The sequence below is a fragment of the Ptychodera flava genome, chromosome 10 (assembly GCF_041260155.1).
Source record: "Ptychodera flava strain L36383 chromosome 10, AS_Pfla_20210202, whole genome shotgun sequence".
NCBI lineage: Eukaryota > Metazoa > Hemichordata > Enteropneusta > Ptychoderidae > Ptychodera > Ptychodera flava.
This window is the reverse complement of record NC_091937.1, coordinates 15,838,540-15,858,019: the sequence shown is the minus strand read 5'-3', so window position 1 is coordinate 15,858,019 and position 19,480 is coordinate 15,838,540. Positions and strand designations below refer to the sequence as shown.

General features: G+C 38.4%; 1 protein-coding gene across 3 annotated transcripts in view; it reads right to left on the bottom strand.

The window, feature by feature from the left end:
* The window catches only part of LOC139142114 (dehydrogenase/reductase SDR family member 6-like), a 49,787-nt gene extending 32,258 nt beyond the window's left edge, over positions 1-17,529 (bottom strand). Inside the window, exons 1-14 of one of the 3 annotated variants that reach the window (XM_070711940.1) lie at positions 17,068-17,529; positions 16,275-16,404; positions 15,254-15,343; positions 14,726-14,793; positions 13,624-13,698; positions 10,597-10,858; positions 9,905-9,983; positions 9,414-9,510; positions 8,747-8,855; positions 8,162-8,222; positions 7,776-7,948; positions 5,184-5,276; positions 4,208-4,604; positions 2,553-3,374 (exon numbers count right to left, since the gene is read on the bottom strand). In XM_070711940.1, coding sequence (XP_070568041.1) covers positions 4,551-4,604; positions 5,184-5,276; positions 7,776-7,948; positions 8,162-8,222; positions 8,747-8,855; positions 9,414-9,510; positions 9,905-9,983; positions 10,597-10,858; positions 13,624-13,698; positions 14,726-14,793; positions 15,254-15,259 — 1,077 coding nt within the window. In that variant the 5' untranslated portion in view covers positions 15,260-15,343; positions 16,275-16,404; positions 17,068-17,529 and the 3' untranslated portion in view covers positions 2,553-3,374; positions 4,208-4,550. Of the gene's footprint in view, positions 1-2,552; positions 3,375-4,207; positions 4,605-5,183; positions 5,277-7,775; positions 7,949-8,161; positions 8,223-8,746; positions 8,856-9,413; positions 9,511-9,904; positions 9,984-10,596; positions 10,859-13,623; positions 13,699-14,725; positions 14,794-15,253; positions 15,344-16,274; positions 16,405-17,067 lie in introns of those variants that run through there. The other 2 variants (XM_070711939.1, XM_070711938.1) reach the window with 2 other exon arrangements.
* Positions 17,530-19,480: the final 1,951 nt, after the last annotated feature.

The window sequence follows — 19,480 nt, the reverse complement described above, 5'->3', positions numbered from 1 at the left end:
GATGGCATATTATTACGGGAACTTTGGAAACACACTACGCGTAACATTTGAAATTATTACAAAAATGTAAATGATTAACATTTACATTATTACCTTGAGGCTAAAGGTTTCCTCAGGTGACGCGACGCGGTGTGTACATGGGGCAACGCGTCCAAGTGCTGGGCGACACGTTAAATCTGGGTCTGAATTTTGGCCCAAATTACGCGACATAGCTGAACGTCAAGTGAGAGCATTCTAGTTTCTTCGCATACGGCGGTAATCCCGTTTAATACACCGTTCATGATACGGAGAGCTAGCGTCCTATCACACTGCACTACCTGCCCGAACATTCACAACAAATGCTCGCAGTCATGACCTGCGGTCAAACATCTTTCGTTGTCTCTTTTATATATGTCGCTTTCACTTTGATTCTCTGAAAACACAAAACATGGCATGACAAGCGAAGGGATGATGTATATATCACTTACATTCACACCGAGTGCACCGTGATATAATGTTCTTAGCTGACGTACACTATTCGCCGTCAACTCCGCTTGCTTGGCGTCCAAAATTTATACAGTAAATCACTTGAAACGCTTTTGAATAATTAAGAAGGGACGACGCCTCCATATTATGCCCATGTTTCAGCCAATAAGATTGCAGATATGTTAGACTGTACACAAACGAAAAAGGCGTCCAGTGACACACATTTAACCGAAAATCATACATTGTTGACCAAATATACAGGGCAGTCTATGAAAGAACTGTGAACATTTTTTCATATTTCTGTAATAAGTTTAAAAGGCATTGTAAGTCTTGTCTTTTTTCCGTCGTTGTAAAGATTTCCATCGTTAGTTTTATAATTTGTCATAAACAATGTACTAGGCAGGGTTTATCATCAGATATACTAATCAAAAGCTTTTCTGAAAAGGGTGAATATGCTATACAAAAGCTTTATTCGCAATATTTCAACAGTCGTTTATATAAATGCGCCTGTTTTAACTTCAGGCTGAAATTTCATTTTTGACAGTACCATATACACAGTTTCATTCGACAAAGCCATTTCTGTGAAACTTCCAGTTTTCATAACTGTGAAACTTTCATTACTGTGAAATTTCCAGATCTTCGACAGCTGTGATTACACGTTTTCTTTACAAATTTAATTGTTTGATGCTTCTTAACTTTATTTATTAAGGGTGAACGAGACACTGCGTTCGTACCAACAATATTTTTTCCCTGAATTGAAGATGAATTAGCGACATTTTTAACAAGTGAAAAACTATCCATGTCACCTGACCCCCTAAGATTATTGTAAAATCGTTCAGTGAGGGCCCGGTGTTTGTAAGGAACAGTCGTCATAAACGTATACAAGACGCCCATGCCGCAAGTCATATGCGCTGTGGAGAAAGTCGTGACAATATAAACAAAACAGCAAAATCACCATAGATAAAATGTCGAATGCACATCCAAAACGGCTTGGTGGGCGCCGATTTGATTTGAAACAACCCAATTCACACCCGACTTATATTGGCCATTAAAATTGTTGTGGTCTCGAATGAAGATCGCAGAAAACAGTTCTTTTAGATTGTTTTATTGGACTGGCACAACACTCGAAAGCATGTGACCCTGACGCATATGCAAATAGGTAAGGGCATACCAAAGACTTAAAGTTGCTTGAAATTTGGGCAAGTCTGAAGACCACCAGGCCTACACTGAACGATTTTACAAATTGCGATAATCCTAGGGGGTCAAGATGCTTGACTACCTGTATTAAATGTCTTCAGGTGCCTCTAGCAATATCTCTTCTATAGAAATTGTCCTGGTGTCTTTTCGTATTACACCCTATGCTAACATTCCCAACAACAAATGCATTTTAACAATAGCATCGCACATTTCGCACATGTGAATGTGTTTGCAGAACTTAGTGAGTATTTTAAGATACATTTTGGAGAAGATTAAGACAGTAAAATATCGGGGTTTTATGAAACAATGAAAATATTGTAACATTACAGCTTTTGAGCCTTTTATTTCATAAAAGATTAAAAAGAATTACGCTGTGTTTGCTGATTTTTCCCTGTCGTGATTACTTTTGGTTATAAGTTTAATTGGTCATGCATGACACAAATAAAGTACAACTATATTGTACCATACGCAGAGATCTGCTCATGCATGTTAAAGCAATGTTTAGCTTCCCATCATTATTAATATTTTTGATGCCAGAAATTTCACAACTATAAGAACTGGTCAGAATTTATTTGCTGTACAACATAAAATGCTGTGTTGGTTTTATTATAAAGTTTTACAGTCTAAGACAGCTCCAAACTTGAAGTATTGATATCTGACACACAAGTATATTAGCTTGAAATGAGTGATCAGCTGATAAATAAAGTGAATTGAAATTCCTTCCATGTGTTGGAATTTATGTTCAGCGCCTAGAATTGTTTAAGATGTACACATTTTCCCATCACAGTGGAATTACACCATTCAGCTTATGGTTTTGCAACATGCTCAAGCAAATCAGCTTTATAACAGAAATGATATTCACCATGCTCAATAACTCAGCAAAAAATCACTTTTAATGATCAAATATAGATTTTTATTGAGATTAAATCACAAAAACACGAAGTGTCGAAGAGATGGAGTTCATTGTAATGTTTTTACAGGATGTTTATTTCAGTCACCGTCCCTCCATCCTGGGTGGAGGGACGGTGTTTCAGTGAATGTATTGCAATGCATTGCACTTGTGTATCAAGCTTACTAACACTAGAGGGCGCCCAACTGTGACCTCAGTAATCAGATGGCACAAGCAGGTCATCCCAGTATAGACAGGTGTAAAAAATATTATACAGTAAATCTTGCAAATATTTCTCTAATATTTTCATTTTTTTAGAAAATCATGTGTGGCTGCACATTCTAGTTCTCCTTCACACATACTTCTACACATTTGTGTGCAAAATTCTTGTTGTAACAACACCAACAGGTCATTTTCTCACAGACCAACATCATATGCTGATAAATAACTTTTTTAGATGTTCAAGGATCACTCTCCAATTTCTAATCAATGCAATCAATGTAAACCTGCATTTCTGCTTTCAAAACATCAACCGGTTCGTTCATGTTTGAAACATGGTCCAGTCCTTGATTGTTAATGTGTTCAAAGGCACTGTAATCAATGAATGAAGACTGAGAGGTGAAAGGTCACAGGGTGATGATGTCATCTCAATACAGCAAGTATAGGATTATGTCAAGGATGATGATGTCATCGAAATACGGCAAGTATAGAATTATGTCATACAGATGTGACTCTCTACCATATTTTTATAGTTTGTAGCACTTTGTTGGTATAACTTTTGGGTCATATTAATGGTACTTCATAATCTCTGGCCTTGCATTGCCTTCATGACCGCTAGTCTGGTTCCCTGACCCATTTCCCCGGTAGAGGGCGTGGGGAAATATAGGGTCAGGTACCGGGTAGCCATCTTGAACAGAATTTTGTTCAAGATGGCGGAGGTTAGTCACCTGACAGAACATGCTACAACAAAAATGGCTGCTGCCATGAAAACGCCGGTCAAAATTCGACTGGATCAGAATTATGTTCGAACACTGGTATCCAAACCAAAAACATTGGCACACGAGACGGGAAACATAAACTGAATGGATTAATCCAGAAGTAACGGGGAAATAGAGATGATTGAAGGCTGGCTGTGATATCGCAGCAGTACTTGTGGCGTGTATCGAACGCGCTAGGGTCATTGAGGTCATCGCCGACTGTGGCGTGACCCCAATGGACCCTAGCACGCTCGATACATGCCACAAGTACTGCTGCGATATCACAGCTAATTGAAAGCAAACTTTGTTGGAATTGTGAACGACGATTGATTTTGACGGATAGAATGGTGTCTGAATTTCGTGAAAAATGCCAGGCATCATGTCGACGTTCTAAAAGTATTAAGAGGTGTGCTAAGTCACAGTGGCTAATCATGGAGGTAGAAAGTCTTTCTTTCTACCTCCACGGCTTTGTGGTACAAACAAGAAGTTGGTGTCAAGTGAGCCTGAAAGTGCGAAACCCAAGAAAGATGAGAAAAAGTTACAAGTGTTACTTTCATCCAATCACAGCTTGTTTTATTTTAACCCAATAGCGTCCATGTTTACATTAGCCGGTACCTGACCCTATATTTCCCCACGCCCTCTACCGGGGAAATGGGTCAGGGAACCAGACTAGCATTGCCTTCATGACCGCATACAGACTTGCTAATCTCAGACTAGCAGTTTTGAGTTTATTCAAAAACCTATCTGTGGTCAAGTTTTGAAGTATTTGTAGAAATAAATAAATTAGTCCTCTCATTTTCATTTGTTAAAATGGAAAGAAGTGTTTTATACATTACTAGTATATACAAATGAGGAATTGCTGCCTTTTGCGAAATACCACATAAAATTCTGTTCCCTGTTTTTGAGTTTTCATCTCAGTTTTTATAAGCCACCAACTCAGGTCTGCCTCACTGGAATGACGAGGAAAAAATACAAGACCCCAAAATCACTTTGTGGTCTGGTTGTCCTGATTATCCTGCTTTTCATGCTGTCCAGCCTCCATCAACTACCATGACACTCCCAGTTGTAAATGCAGACTATCAAGGAAGAGAGACACACAGACACAGAAATTATCAATTGGAAGTTGTTACATGTGAATGTTACAGTGATACTGTGTACTTAACCCTTTCACCACCATGGTTTGTCCCAAATCAATTGTTTTCTATGGTAAAGTTGAACCTGTACACAGGGAACTGGGGGTGAAAGGGTTAAAACAGGGAGGGAATTTACTTTTGCCAAATGAGATCATATTTAACAAGATATGAGCAAAAATAATCTATTCAAGCTAGTTGTTGATTTAAGCTGTTTGGGACATGATTTGAACATGCAGTTAGTTAAGAAATCTTGATTATTCTTGATTATATGTCATTTATTCATGACTAAAACCGATTTCAAATATATCTTCCAATCCATTTGGCGCAAATGATCAGCACAGCTGTTCAGATAGCGGTCCCTATCATGCACTGCTACAGCAGGAACACATTCAAAGAAACCGTCACAAGAATAACCATGTATTGTCAAAACATAGTGACAACAACAGAGTCTGTTGTACTGTGAAACCTATTTTTTTTTTTGGGTTGACATATACCTGTAGAAGGTGCTTTAAAATTTCTTACCTCATCTGATGCAAGATGAACACAGAGGGCTGCTATTTCCTCAGGTTTACCGATTCTTCCCAATGGTTGCCTTGCTATGAAATCAGCCCTGGCCTTTATAAAAAAAAGACATGTTCATTCAAAATGAAATAAATTCAGGAGTTGGTGTTGATTGACTTTTTGTTAGTTGACAATATATAAATGTAAGACATACAATAAATTGACATAGTTTGTATGAAATTCTGGAAGTTTCCTGACCCATGACCCTAAAGGTGAACCCCAATCTGGATCAGACAGGTAGCCAGATGAATTTGTGGATATAATGTTTATATTAAGAAATTTACAAATGTTGGATTGTAGAGAGAGGTAGAGAAAAAAATACTGTCAAGGACAGTGTGCTCACATTTGGTTTGAATTGGTGCATTTAAGAAATATTTAAAACAGAAAAACAAGAATGACAAAAGTAAATAAGGTCTGAAACTTTAGGTACTGGAGGTCAACTTTAGGAACACACATAGCAGAGGAATGTTTCAACACAGTCCCTCTTAGTTTGAGGTCTGCCAATATGTAACAGTTCATGAACAATGACAGGAAATGACTCATTGTGTAGGCTGTTTCAGTTACTGCTACCACTCCAACACACAGAAGGTACACTGCATACAAATAAGGTCATGCCTCATAGAACCTATACCTCAGATGTATAAGCTGTTTCAGTTAATAACACCACTCCCACACATGTGCAGGATTTTCACTTTTTCTTACCTCACTTGCATATTTTTGATATTGACACATTCATTTGAACAAATTCACATTCCACCCCTGGGTGCACCTGTACACCAAATACTACGCTGGTAGGTGCGGCGGTTTTGGAGCTTTTGATGTGGATAGACAGACAGACAGACACACATACATACATACATATATACATACATACAGATGCCACAGACTTACCATATAAGCTCTTGTGGTATTTATACATATACCAAATATGAGCTAAAAACTGCAGTAAAAAGGGTTGTTTTGATGCAACACGTTCATCATTTATAAAGAATATATTTTATTTAGTAAAACAATTCTGTCAAGTAGAAATGTTTGTTGGGGTTTGGACAAGTACATGTATGCATTGGCCAAGCTTCTACAAATATTAAAGATACATAACATTGATCTTATAAATCAAAGAGCTAGAATTGTAATTGTCAATGTAAAGTGAACTCAATGATGTTTATCTTAAAATTACAAACATCGCATCAAAATAAGCTAGCGACTGTCTTTGAGACCTATACACAAATCAATTTTTACAGCTTCACAATGTCTACACAAGTTTTAAGGTGTGTAACGAGCTACAACCACATGCCAAACATAAGAAAGTAATGGAGGGATGCCCGAATATTTCAATGAACTAAGGTTTCCATGATTTTTGATTTTACAACCATTACAGTAAATACAGTTCAAAATTTGAATTAAACTGTATTCATGTAATAGCCAGGGGATCAAAGCGTCCCTGGATTAGACACTTTCACCTGTGGGGTTTAGAAACAGAATATACTTAGAGGTTATTACCCAATATCGCCTGTTCCTGTGTCGTATCAGCATGAGTGTCATTTGTGCTGCGTCAGACACGAGACGAAGTCGAGTGTCTGACGCAGCACAAATGACACGAATGCTGATACGACACAAGGAACAGGCGATATTGGGTAATAACCGATTTATCATATACCCATGCCCATAATTTTAGGGAATTTTTACTAATAGAACAAAAAACCTTAAATTTTGAGGCTTTACTTTATTACGCCTTGCGCATAAATATCAGAATGTTTATGTGAACAGGCTTCATTCATAAAGTATACGACGAAGATGTCAACATCACGCGCGACATCGCTGCAAGTCGTCCATATCTCAATGAAACCAAAGAAGAAAGACACCGGGATACAAAAATCGTCATACAGAAGGAATATTTTAAGGGGCAATATGCTATTACAACTGTAACGATCAAAAACTGCTCAGCTTTAAATCTATCCTGATTTCGATCGTCGTACGGCACGGAGCTCGCGCGGAGAGGATGCCATTTTGTTAGTTTACCCTTAGAGTTGCCATGTCAACAGTCGTCGCGCGCACGACATCGCTGTCACGCCACGCGCTCACTACCTGCTCGGTGGAGACCGGTGCACAGCGCCGGCGCCGTGCGAAAGGCAGAATGTTTGCTAGAACTTGACCAAAAAAAATACCATGGGAAAAAATTTCAAGACTCAACGTGATATTTCCGTATTTTGCAACCAGAAATACCCGTGTTCCTCGAAGCCCTTCAAGTTTTTACGTCGGCGACATCGCTTCGCAGGCGGGGAGCGGCAGCCATTTTGTTGTTTACGTTGTTTACCAACAAACTGCTAATGTAGTTCGGGAAACTCTAAAACTGGTGACGTTCATCGTGCATATCTCGACGTTTACCGTGAAATATCACGGCTGATATTTTACAGTGAACGTCACTAGGATGTAGCAATATGGGCATGGGTAAATGAATATACTTATTGAAAATACGCTATGAGGGAAAAACCTTACATGAATATTGCAATGTAATTAAATACAGTAATTTACATAATAAATATAAGTTGGTACCTGTTCTGGGTTTGGTTGTGCATTAATTCTCTCCTGCAATGATGGCGTATCGACTGTAGCTGGACATATACAATTGCAACGAATTCCTTGTTTCACAAAATCAACAGCTATAGATTTAGTTAGGCCAATCACAGCACCTTTAGTGGTGCCATAAGCACATCTATTTGCAGCACCTAAAATGTAAAGCTAACGATGATTTCCAGTCACATAGCTCTAAATGTTGGCAACAAAACGTTGCTATAAAGTTTGAGGTTTTTCTCGCCACTATGTAAAACTTGCTCAAATCTCAAAAAGTCAAGTGTATGATGCTTTCAAGGTGGATGCGTTGGCATTGTGGAATCTTAAACTCTTAGACTCTAAACAAATAAGTAGTTGATTAAACCTACCTTTCAAACTGGAACAAGTGGAAGCCATATTTATTATACTGCCACCACCTTGGGTAATCATCTGTGGGGGATAAAAAGAGGGATAAAATTGTGTACTTTGGGTTATTTCTTTTTGAATATTATTTTTCAGGGAAACTTTAGCTCAATTAATCATTGTAAGCAGTGTTTTCTCTGCATGTTCACTGAAAGAGGCAATTTCTGCCCCATTCATCAAAATTAGGGGGCAGACATTACATTTTAGGGGGCAGACACAATAGAAAATTTACAGGTCACTACACAATGAGCTTTGGTCACCGTCACATGGGCGCATTTGCTTGCTGTGTTTTGTGAGGGATTTTCGCACTGTCAGTAACTTTTAAAGGGCAGAAAATGACCTGAAATGCGCAATTTGTGCAATTGCACAGTCAAGAGAAAACCCTGGTAAGTATGTGATGTTCATGTTCATTGAACAAAATCAACTCTGTTAAATCAACCTGCTCACCCCTAATAACCTGTAAAAAAGTCCACACTTAACATTGATAACAATGGGTTTAGGCCAAACCATCATGGTGAAAGGGTTAAAAGAGAATATTCTTCTCACTTTACCTTTGGAATGACCTGCTGACACATCAAATACATACTTTTCACATTCAGATTGTAGGAAAATTCCCAGTCTTTCTCATCACAGTCCAGAATAGTACCATGTGCAACATATCTGACAACACAATAAAACAAAAACATTTCCATCAATAAAATACACTGAACACAGAGATGAATGGAAAGAAAAACTGACATAACTATAAATGATATCATAAATAATTCTTGATATTATGAAGATTCATAACTAAAAACATTTCTGTCTGTAAAGAAAATGTATTTGAAGTAAAGCTGTTGATTTTTTTGTGAGAAGAGTTATTGAACTCACATCTACAACAGCAAAATCACTCTAAAACAACATTAAAGGCATAATAGCGGCAACTGTTGATGATTTTTTTATTGATTTTGTTCTTGGACAAGAGAATATTTTCTTCTTGATCATCCCAAAGTATGTTGATATAAAAAGTATTAGTTTCACAAACAAAACATTTCTTACAATATGCAATGGTTGTTGAAAACTTAATTCTAATGAGGACTGAAATTTAGTCGGGAAGAAAAACGAGAAATTGTATCATACAAAAACGTTCTTTAAAAGGCTGTTAATACACCAAAAGTTACCAGTAATGTAAGTCTTCTGATGATCACAACTGAAACTTTCTGAAAAATTCCCTCCTACCCGGCACAGTTGAAGAGTACATCAATTCTATCTATCTGTCCAACCAAGGCTGCGATGGCATCTTTGTTAGTGACATCCAACACCTTTGTTTCAATCCCTGAAAGAGCAAGAGGAGAGAAAAAGAACACATGTCATTTGTTTGGTGAATGATGGCTAGCGCCCTCACAAGTCTGACTGAACATAATTATGGATCCGACACATATGGTATGACGTTTTCTGCAATGAATCAAGTTTGTCTGATGGTGAAATGTGCTTGTACAGCTTGATTCTGCCATCTATATTTCTCTATCTAATTAAATTTGATCACAGGAAACATAAAGTATGAAGTTTCCGACTTAGTCTAAATAATGAACCAATACAAACTAAAACCAACATCTTTTCGGGATAAAAAGACTGAAAATGCCTAAGGATTAATTATGCATGTGAAAAAAAAAATGTTAAAATAGACCACATCAGATGTGGTCACTTTCAAGGCTGCAAATTTCACTCACCTGGCACATCATCCAATTCTTTGAGTTTTTCTCCATTGATGTCAGTGGCAATGACTTTAGCACCTTCCTTGGCAAATGCCTGTTTACAGTTTAAAAAATACAAAATAACTCATGATGATAATGCTCTGCAATGATTTTTTCATTAGGGAAAGACTGCATTAACTTGCATGGTACCTGCACAGTCCCTCTATCCACCGGTCCGGGGATAGAGGGACTGTGGTACCTGAAACCCCGGTCCTTGCCTGACCAACTCGGGTGACAAACAGAAGACTATTTTAATCCCCCCAAGGTGTGAATGTTCCATTGTTATGTTTATCTTATCCAGCTGGTACCATTGTAGTGCCATTGTAGGAAAGGCAGGTCTGTGAAATTGATCCTCTGATAACTAAGTAGGGAAGTAGGGTATTCCTAAGTTAATGGAGCTTTCCCGTAATGTGTATTTGAATCGTGACTCTTCTCAGACACCTCCAAACAACCAAAGTAAGTATGCACAGACACATGAATAGCACACAAACTACAGCAAGGCAACACCTTTGTTCTCCATAAAAATAAAGGCACAAGTCAGATGAGAGGAGGCGTGTCTGATGAAGTTCCAAAACCATTGATCAAGCTGACCTCGTCAAAAGCCATCATTGTGACAGTACTATGACACTAACACGTAATTATTGACAATAATGTATGATAACACTCACCAGTGCAGCCGCTTTGCCAATTCCCTGGGCTGCAGCTGAAAGTAAAATAACTTTATCCTGGAGTCTACCAATTCTGAACCAGACCTGGCCAGACATGTCTTGCAGCATGCCTCCAAATAGAGGTCGCTCTGAGTAGGGCACGGCTCCAGGCATAGAACAGTTGTGGGTACCAGTAACATGTTTGTGAAATGCTTTTGTTTGTGTTTCATCGAATGTGGAAGAGGCATCCATAGTAGGGATTGAGTGCGCGACCTCTAGCACCCTAACAATGGGAACGGTAGATGAGTGAATGAAGGAATATAAAGGGAAAAAAGGTAACTTCACACATTGGATCTACTGATGTAAGTGCAATGATACAGTAAATGAGTGGATCATAATAGTTATTTTGCGTGAAATACATGTGCTTGAAAAGCATGTTGAGAAAGGCTGGTTTGAGAAATACAATACTTCATTTCTTTGTTTAAAGGGACATAAGCTGTAACATGTGGCAAGTTTTTCAATATTCTGCTTCTGTATATCAACTACCGTGTCTGACCCTAATCCGTTTGTCATGCTGGAATTTCGAGTATTCTTTTTGTCAACACAGCTTATATGTGTGTAGTGATCATTGTTTATTGTTTACAAATGAATTCTAGTCCGGACTTGAATACAATTTTCAACAATAACAATGAACCGGTAGATTATACTCATATAGGTTGTGTTGATATGCTAAATACTTGGCATTAAATTACAGTTTAGGGATTCAATGCAGAAAGTGTAGGGAATTAAACCACAAAACAAAAGTTCTGAAAAAATAGCCAAAAGATACAGCTTATGGAGCTTTAAATTGCCATGTTTCGCACTATCACAAACCACACTGATATACTCAATATAATATCACTAATGAAGGTAGTACCGATGTGTGAGTTTGCCTTTATTTCCTTTACATTCAGAGGGAAGTTGACTATCATCAAACCAAATGAAAGGGATACATAACAGTTCGGCAACTGATGAAGGGACCCCACTTTGGTCACAAAACACCACTAGGACGAATCAAAAATATGAAACTGTTTTTTAGGACTTTTTTGCTGATGAACTAGTTATTTTGCGTGAAATATATGGCGATCAAGACACCACTCAATCAGTAGTGTTTTAACCCTGTCATGTGAAAAACATTTTTATTTTTGTGATTGGTCTTAAAGGTGTTTCAGGATCAAATTGGGGCTCCCTTACTAGTCGCACTGCTGTAATGTATGTAAATCCCATCTGTTCGGTTTGCTGATAGTCATCTTGAACCAAGTCTACCCTCTAATAGGAAAAGCCAGATTCGTTAGTAACAGAGTTACTCACTGTTGACTGGCTCTATATGTGTGCTATCCGTTGTGTGGTGTTGTGATTGACCAATCATTGGCCGAAGTACGCTTTGTCTTTTTGTATTGGGGCATATTTGAAGCTTGAAAAGGCTCTTTTTCACGATATTAGAGAAGTTTGTTGTGAAAGGTTGTTTACAGAAATATTCTGTTTATTTCTGCTTTTAAAGCGGAGCCTCCCTTTAAAGGACGCCAAGGTATGGCGGCATTCATTGTGTATGTAGACACCAAACAGGCAACACGTGGGCACACGCTCAAGAAAATGCCACTTTTTAGTTTTCCCGGGCAGCAAAAACATAGACAGACTGCCAAGCGGTCACCGCGAAGTTGCTGCCGATCAAACTCTGTGGTCATATTCAAAGTCTAGCATGACTGGAAGACAGTTTTTAACGAAATTCGAGCGTTTGTGATGGGGAATCAATGACCGTTGGTGATTTGAACCGACCGTCAATCAAAAGCTTGCATAAACTCTGTTTGCAGGATTAGCAAAAGGTGACAAAAGGTTGAGATCAGTTTGTGTAATCAATGTTATAGAAATCAAACATCGTACTGGCCAAGTGTTTGACTGGGAGGAGAACTCCACTAATGCGAGAACCTGGGATTGAAAAGTGCGGCTTTTAACTTTTGCTGTTTCATTTGTTGTGTTAACAGTAAATACTGTACTAATCAGTCGATGATTAGTTTGTTTTAGGAATGAAAATCAATTACCTGAACTTTTGGTTATGTGATGAAAGTCATCTTCCCTCTACCAGGAGAAGCCAGATTAATTAGTGATAGGGTCAATCATTGTTGACTGACTCACTATGTGCACAATCCGGAGTGTTGTGTCACAACTGTATCCCCAACCAGCATTCCAGACGTTTAATTTTTCTGCAATCAGATAGATTTTGCATCAATACTAGTACCCATTTTCCAGTGTTGGAAAAGCATGTTGTGGAAGTCCGGCTTGAGTAATAAAACACTTTACTTCTATGTTTTGATCACCATGTTTCCCACTATCAAGAAACCACAATGATATATTCACCATACAATATCACCAACAAAGGTAGAACCGATGTGTGAAGTTGCCTTTACGTCCTTTACATTCAGAGGGAAGATGACTACCATCAAACCAAATGGATGGGATACATGGCAGTTGGGCAACTGACGAAGGGACTCCACTTTGGTCACAAAACACCGCTAGGACGAATCATAAATATGAAACCATTTTCCTGGACCCTTGTCACATGACCAGGGTCAAAGCAATATTGATTCACCAGTGTCTCACCATGTATTCCACACAAAATTAGCACAATGATCCACTCATTCACTGTATAATACCACTAACAACAGTAGATCAGATGTGTGAAGATGCCTTCATTTGGTCAAGTGTTTTGACTGTGATGTCTTCACTACAGATACATGTAGGTGACTGTGTGCCGCACTTTGTGAAATCAAATCGGATCGAAATCTACTGAATTCCTTTATATTCATGACAAGATGTGGTGATGAAATTACAGTTTTTCAATGAAATAAGCATGCAGGCAACATACATTAGAGTCAACGTTACATTGCTGATGAAGCGTTGAACAAGAAATGTCCTTCTTTTTACCCTCTCCTTACAAGTATTTTATTCCCTACTTTTGCTTTTTTATGCATTACAGTCTGCCTTCCAATGCTACAAAAGGTTTACACTTACCTGTGTGCACCATTCCTTGTAGTGTTCTCAGAACCACTACCAGTATCAGTGTGAGACTGCTCTTCAACCTCGGTACTCATGAGTGTATAGAAAGAAAAATGTAATAACATAACACAGTACAGGTGCATCAATTTTCCATGGATCAACTTATGGTTTTTTGATGAAAGTCATCTTCCCTTTCCAAGAAATGAGATTCATTAGTGATAGAGTCCCTCTCCTTATAAGTGTTTGATTCCCCCACAGGGTTCGAAATTTATTCATTTGTTTGGTGGTCAAGTTTGACAACCAGATACAAACTTTGGTGGTCAATTGCAAAATTTTGGTGGTCAAAACAAATTAGTCTTTATCAGAGTGTAATTCTTGTGGAAGTCAGGGTCCATAGGGTGAATAGTGGGCTGACATCTTATTCCACCATGCTGCTACATGGGTTTGTTGGATGCCCAGTAAATCGACTGGTAAATTTTCGGTATTTTCACACCAGATCAACTTGACTACTGCATGAGTGACTGACTGACTGGTTATATGCAAAGGATTTGTTCGACACATTTTAAGTTTTGTCAGAATTACAAACTGAGTAATCAAGAAATGACAATTACTGCTGATAACATGACAAATATTGCAATTTTTTTACTATTATGAAGTTTTGTAAGAGTTTTGTACCTTGATCTGTGTCACTTTAATGGCTACACGAAATTTGAAAGATGTTATGCAATGTTTGCAGACTTAATCACAATAATCATAGCAGTAAACAGTAAAACTCCTAAGGAACACCTCACTTGAGTGGAGTGGAGTGGGGTTGAAGGACTGACATTGAACCACAGTGGAGGGACTGTGATTGAACAGACAAGACGTGTACTACATAACTGCTAAAATATCTATCTCCAAGGACAATTTATTGTTTCTGGATATTCCTAGCAATAAACTGTGAGAGGCATGTAAGATTTACAGCTCTGCAGTGCACTAGTGTGACCCCCGAAAACTTGGTGGATTGGTGGTCTTTTGACACATGACCACCAGGTATTTCAAACCCTGCCCCACTTTTGCCTTTTTATACATTACAGTCAGCCTTCCTATGCTTCACCTGTCAAAGGTTTATACTTACCTGTGTGCATCATTCTTTGTGGTGTTCTCATTACCACTACCAGTATCAGTGTGAGACTGCTCTTCATCCTCAGTATTCATGAGCGTATAGAAAGAAAAACGTATTAACATAACATAGGTGCATCAGTTTTCCATAGATATTGGTAATTGTTTAGAGAGTATTTCACCATCAGGTTAAGTTAGTTAAAATAAGCAAAGCACAACATGTCTTATATGGTACATTTTAACAAAAAAATTGAACATTTTAAGGCCCATGAAAATCTAGATATTGTTCAAAGATTTTTATGGACTAACGAAGCTACATGTTCAACAGACAAAGCCAAGTGGGTAATAATGCGTATGGTTTTGGCTCTTTACCACTTTTTATTGACTTGGCTGATGGGGAAGTGACACCATCTGGCAGGAAAAGGATTAAAGAAATTGTTCGTCTTGTGATCGTTGGAAATGACAATTCTAGAGCAAATAAATCTGAAAGTTGCAAACAGGCTACATACAAAATCAGCCTAACGAGTATGAGGTTTATACTTACTTGCATATGTCATTCCTTATGGTGTTCTCATTGCCACTATCAGTCATGGTCTCATTCTCAGTGCAAGTCTGCTCTATAACCTGGATACTTCTGTATTGAAAGAAAACAGATTATAAAAAATATAACACAGCCATACCAATGGCAACTTTCTATAAATATTGATCATTGTTTACAAAACATTCATTACAGATATTGTGTGTTTTCTGATTAATCAAAATAATGAATCTAGAGATAACACTTATTACACAGCAAAACGAACCTCACCCCTCTAACCTGAGCAGACCCCCTTTTACAACTTTGTGGTACAAGTCTGTGTCATACGTCAGATAAGATGGCACAGGGTTGTAACAGGCACTGTTTTACAGGTCTGTATCACAGTCCCTATACCACAGGTGGATAGAGGGACCGTGTCTGTATAAGGTGCTTTGAGGACATGGCTATCGCAGAACTGTAGAGTCAGTGTTGAGTCAGTGTTGTGACTGGGTCTGTATGTAAACAACTGTATGTTGCAAGCACGAATCAAGTCTGAATATTTTTAGTATTTTCACAATACACTTCCACCAATAAAATTGCATTTTTGCTAAGACCCCTGTATACACCCCCTGAAAATGAAATATAACTATTTCTGGCCATGTATAAGGCCCTGTAAATTCAACACTGAAATATGTTTGGACACCAGTGTCGATGTGATCACAGGTCTGGATATTGTCTGAAATTACAACACTGTACCAGACCCTACACTATCAGGCCTGATACAGACCCATATAAAGTCTCGAAATCAGGCAAATTGTATTGCTGGCCCCTGTAACAATTGAACGGTTATTTCTCAGGGTCTGTTACACATATTGATCAGACCTACTTACATGCTCGTCCTGAAATCTGCCTGTGGTTTTCTAGCAGTGTACCCTATATACTGTACGAATACTTCAGTTGCATTGATGCTTTAAAATTTGACCGTGTATGTTAAAAGCAAAATTAGAAAATTTAATTGCACAATGTATGAAAATCTCAGAATACAAACCTTGTGCATTTCTTGAAGTGTTTCACTGTGTCAATACGTCGACGGAAGGGTCTCAGGCAATTTGGGCAGTGGAAATGCCCCCCACCCTTCATTCCTTCATGTGGAAGGTGGCATTTGGTGGCAAAATAACCTATTAAAAGGAGAAGAGTACATATATGGATAACGGGTCACACTGTATATTTAGTATTACCCATGCCCTCTGAGAGAAAATGCATTTCATATTTATATAGCTGTGATATCGCAGCAGTACTTGTGGCATATATCGAATGCGCTCAGGTCAAGGGTCACCACCACAGTTCCTGTGGCGGTGACCCTTGACCCGATCGCGTTTGATATACGCCACAGTACCGCTGCGATATCACAACTAGTATTTATACAGTGTATACTCATCTATATCTGTTGCTGGCTTTGAATACGACACACTTTTTTATCCAGTAGCTAGGGGTACTTCGCATAATTGTATTATTGAAGATGGCATTCATGTAAAAAAATGTAACTGAGAAAAATATCCACAAGGCATCTGGATATTTTTTTCACTGGCATTTTTGTTAACATTTTGACTACTTTTACTTTTCTACTGTTTTTTCTATATATGCACGAGTTAAATGAGCATGTAAATAAATAAATAAATAAATAAATAAATAAATAAATAAATAAATAAATAAATAATGATAACAATTATAGTGTATATATGTTGTAAATGATTATGTATATACGTATCTTTATCGCCGAGATGACACAAATCACATATTCTAACCCACAGAATAAAGGAAACGGAAAGTACTAGCCTTACCTTCCTCGCTACTGCCGATTCGGGATTCCCAGTGCCTGACCCGCACATGATGTTTGACTCTTTTAATCCGACTTGGTCTGAAAACGTCTGCTGGACACAGAGGGCAGTGGTAGGACAGATACTTTGGTTTGTCTGAGCAACAGTCCCGACAGAGCTGCACTTCCTGCTCAAGCTCTGAAAGAGTTCGATAAACTACCACAGCCATTTCACCTAACACTTACGGAGAATTTGTTAACTTACCACTATGCATACACAAAATTATGTAAATGTCTTCGTGCGTTCTGCACCCGGACGGAACAAGACACTTTCTGTGTCTGCTTCGATGATACACGCGACGACGGTGTCAAGCAAAAGGTTTTAGGTCACAGATCACATGAGACTCCTTAGCTTTATGTAAATTCCTTCGAACCATCAGCGCTGCCGTCTTAGAGACGATTGAACCCATCAAATATATGTCTGACTATTAATTTTTAACACGATTTCATCAGCTACCTGTTGATGCTAGATGTACGCTACTCTGTAGCACACTCCAAACAGTGGCGGCGCTCTCACTTCCGTTTCACTCTGCTCCGTGAAAGCGGGAGCAGAGTGAAACGGAAGTGAGAGCGCCGCCACTGTTTGGAGTGTGACTCTGTAGGTGTAAGACTTGATGTAATGTGCTGTGTAGCTCAAGCTGACAAGACCCCAGCTCTGGCGGCGCCGTGCATAAACAGATGGATATTAAGCCCAATGTCAGCGTTTGCGTTTTCCGAAATTACGGGGCGAACCAGGTCGAAAGTACCGTGTAGGATGCATATTAGCCTAAACTTAATTTGTCGAACTTTACTGCTTTCACACTTCAGTAGAACCTAGTCAGCATATATGGGAATTATCTCAATTTTCTTCTCGTATAAATGCGTTCAGAGGTTTGATGTAACACAATTGGAAATATAGCTGCAAAGCAGCAATCACGGGTTTCGAGACATCTCGGTCAACAGGGGCAATAGAGAAATACATATGCAAAAAGATGGGAGGCTATGGTAGTATTTGTGAATCAAGGTCAAAAGTAGTCGAGGTGATGTGACATTTTCTTAAAAGAATTCAATATCATAGTTATCCCTTTATACCAAAAATCAGACATCTAGCTCTATCACCTTAGCCTAGAATTATACATGTGCATAATTAATGAGGTCTTGTCATGTGACATATTGACAATTGATTTCTATCCCATAGTAGTCCCTGTGTACCAAAATTCGGATCTCTAGTCCTATTGGTTAGCTCAGAATTAGATATGCACATAATTAATGAGTCTGGTCATGTGACATATTGACAATTGATTTCTATCCCAAACTACTATCTGTGTACCAAAATTCGGATCTCTAGTCCTATTGGTTAGCCTAGAATTAGATATGTGCATAATTAATGAGGTCTGGTCACGTGACATATTTGCAATAGATTTCTATCCCATAGTTGTCCCTGTGTACCAAAATTCGGATCTCTAGCCCTATTGGTTAGCCTAGAATTAGATATGGCATAATTAATGAGGTCTGGTCACGTGACATATTTGCAATAGATTTCTATCCCATAGTAGTCCCTGTGTACCAAAATTTGGATCTCAAGCCCTATTGGTTAGCCTAGAATTAGATATGCGCATAATTAATGAGGTCTGGTCACGTGACATATTTGCAATAGATTTCTATCCCATAGTAGTCCCTGTGTACCAAAATTCGGATCTCTAGCCCTATTGGTTAGCCTAGAATTAGATATGCACATAATTAATGAGGTCTGGTTACGTGACATATTTGCAATAGATTTCTATCCCATAGTAGTCCCTGTGTACCAAAATTCGGATCTCTAGCCCTATTGGTTAGCCTAGAATTAGATATGCGCATAATTAATGAGGTCTGGTCACCTGACATATTTGCAATAGATTTCTATCCCATAGTAGTCCCTGTGTACCAAAATTCGGATCTCTAGCCCTATTGGTTAGCCTAGAATTAGATATGTGCATAATTAATGAGGTCTGGTCACGTGACATATTTGCAATAGATTTCTATCCCATAGTAGTCCCTGTGTACCAAAATTTGGATCTCAAGCCCTATTGGTTAGCCTAGAATTAGATATGCGTATAATTAATGAGGTCTGGTCACGTGACATATTTGCAATAGATTTCTATCCCATAGTAGTCCCTGTGTACCAAAATTCGGATCTCTAGCCCTATTGGTTAGCCTAGAATTAGATATGCGCATAATTAATGAGGTCTGGTCACCTGACATATTTGCAATAGATTTCTATCCCATAGTAGTCCCTGTGTACCAAAATTCGGATCTCAAGCCTATTGGTTAGCCTAGAATTAGATATGTGCATAATTAATGAGGTCTGGTCACGTGACATATTTGCAATAGATTTCTATCCCATAGTAGTCCCTGTGTAC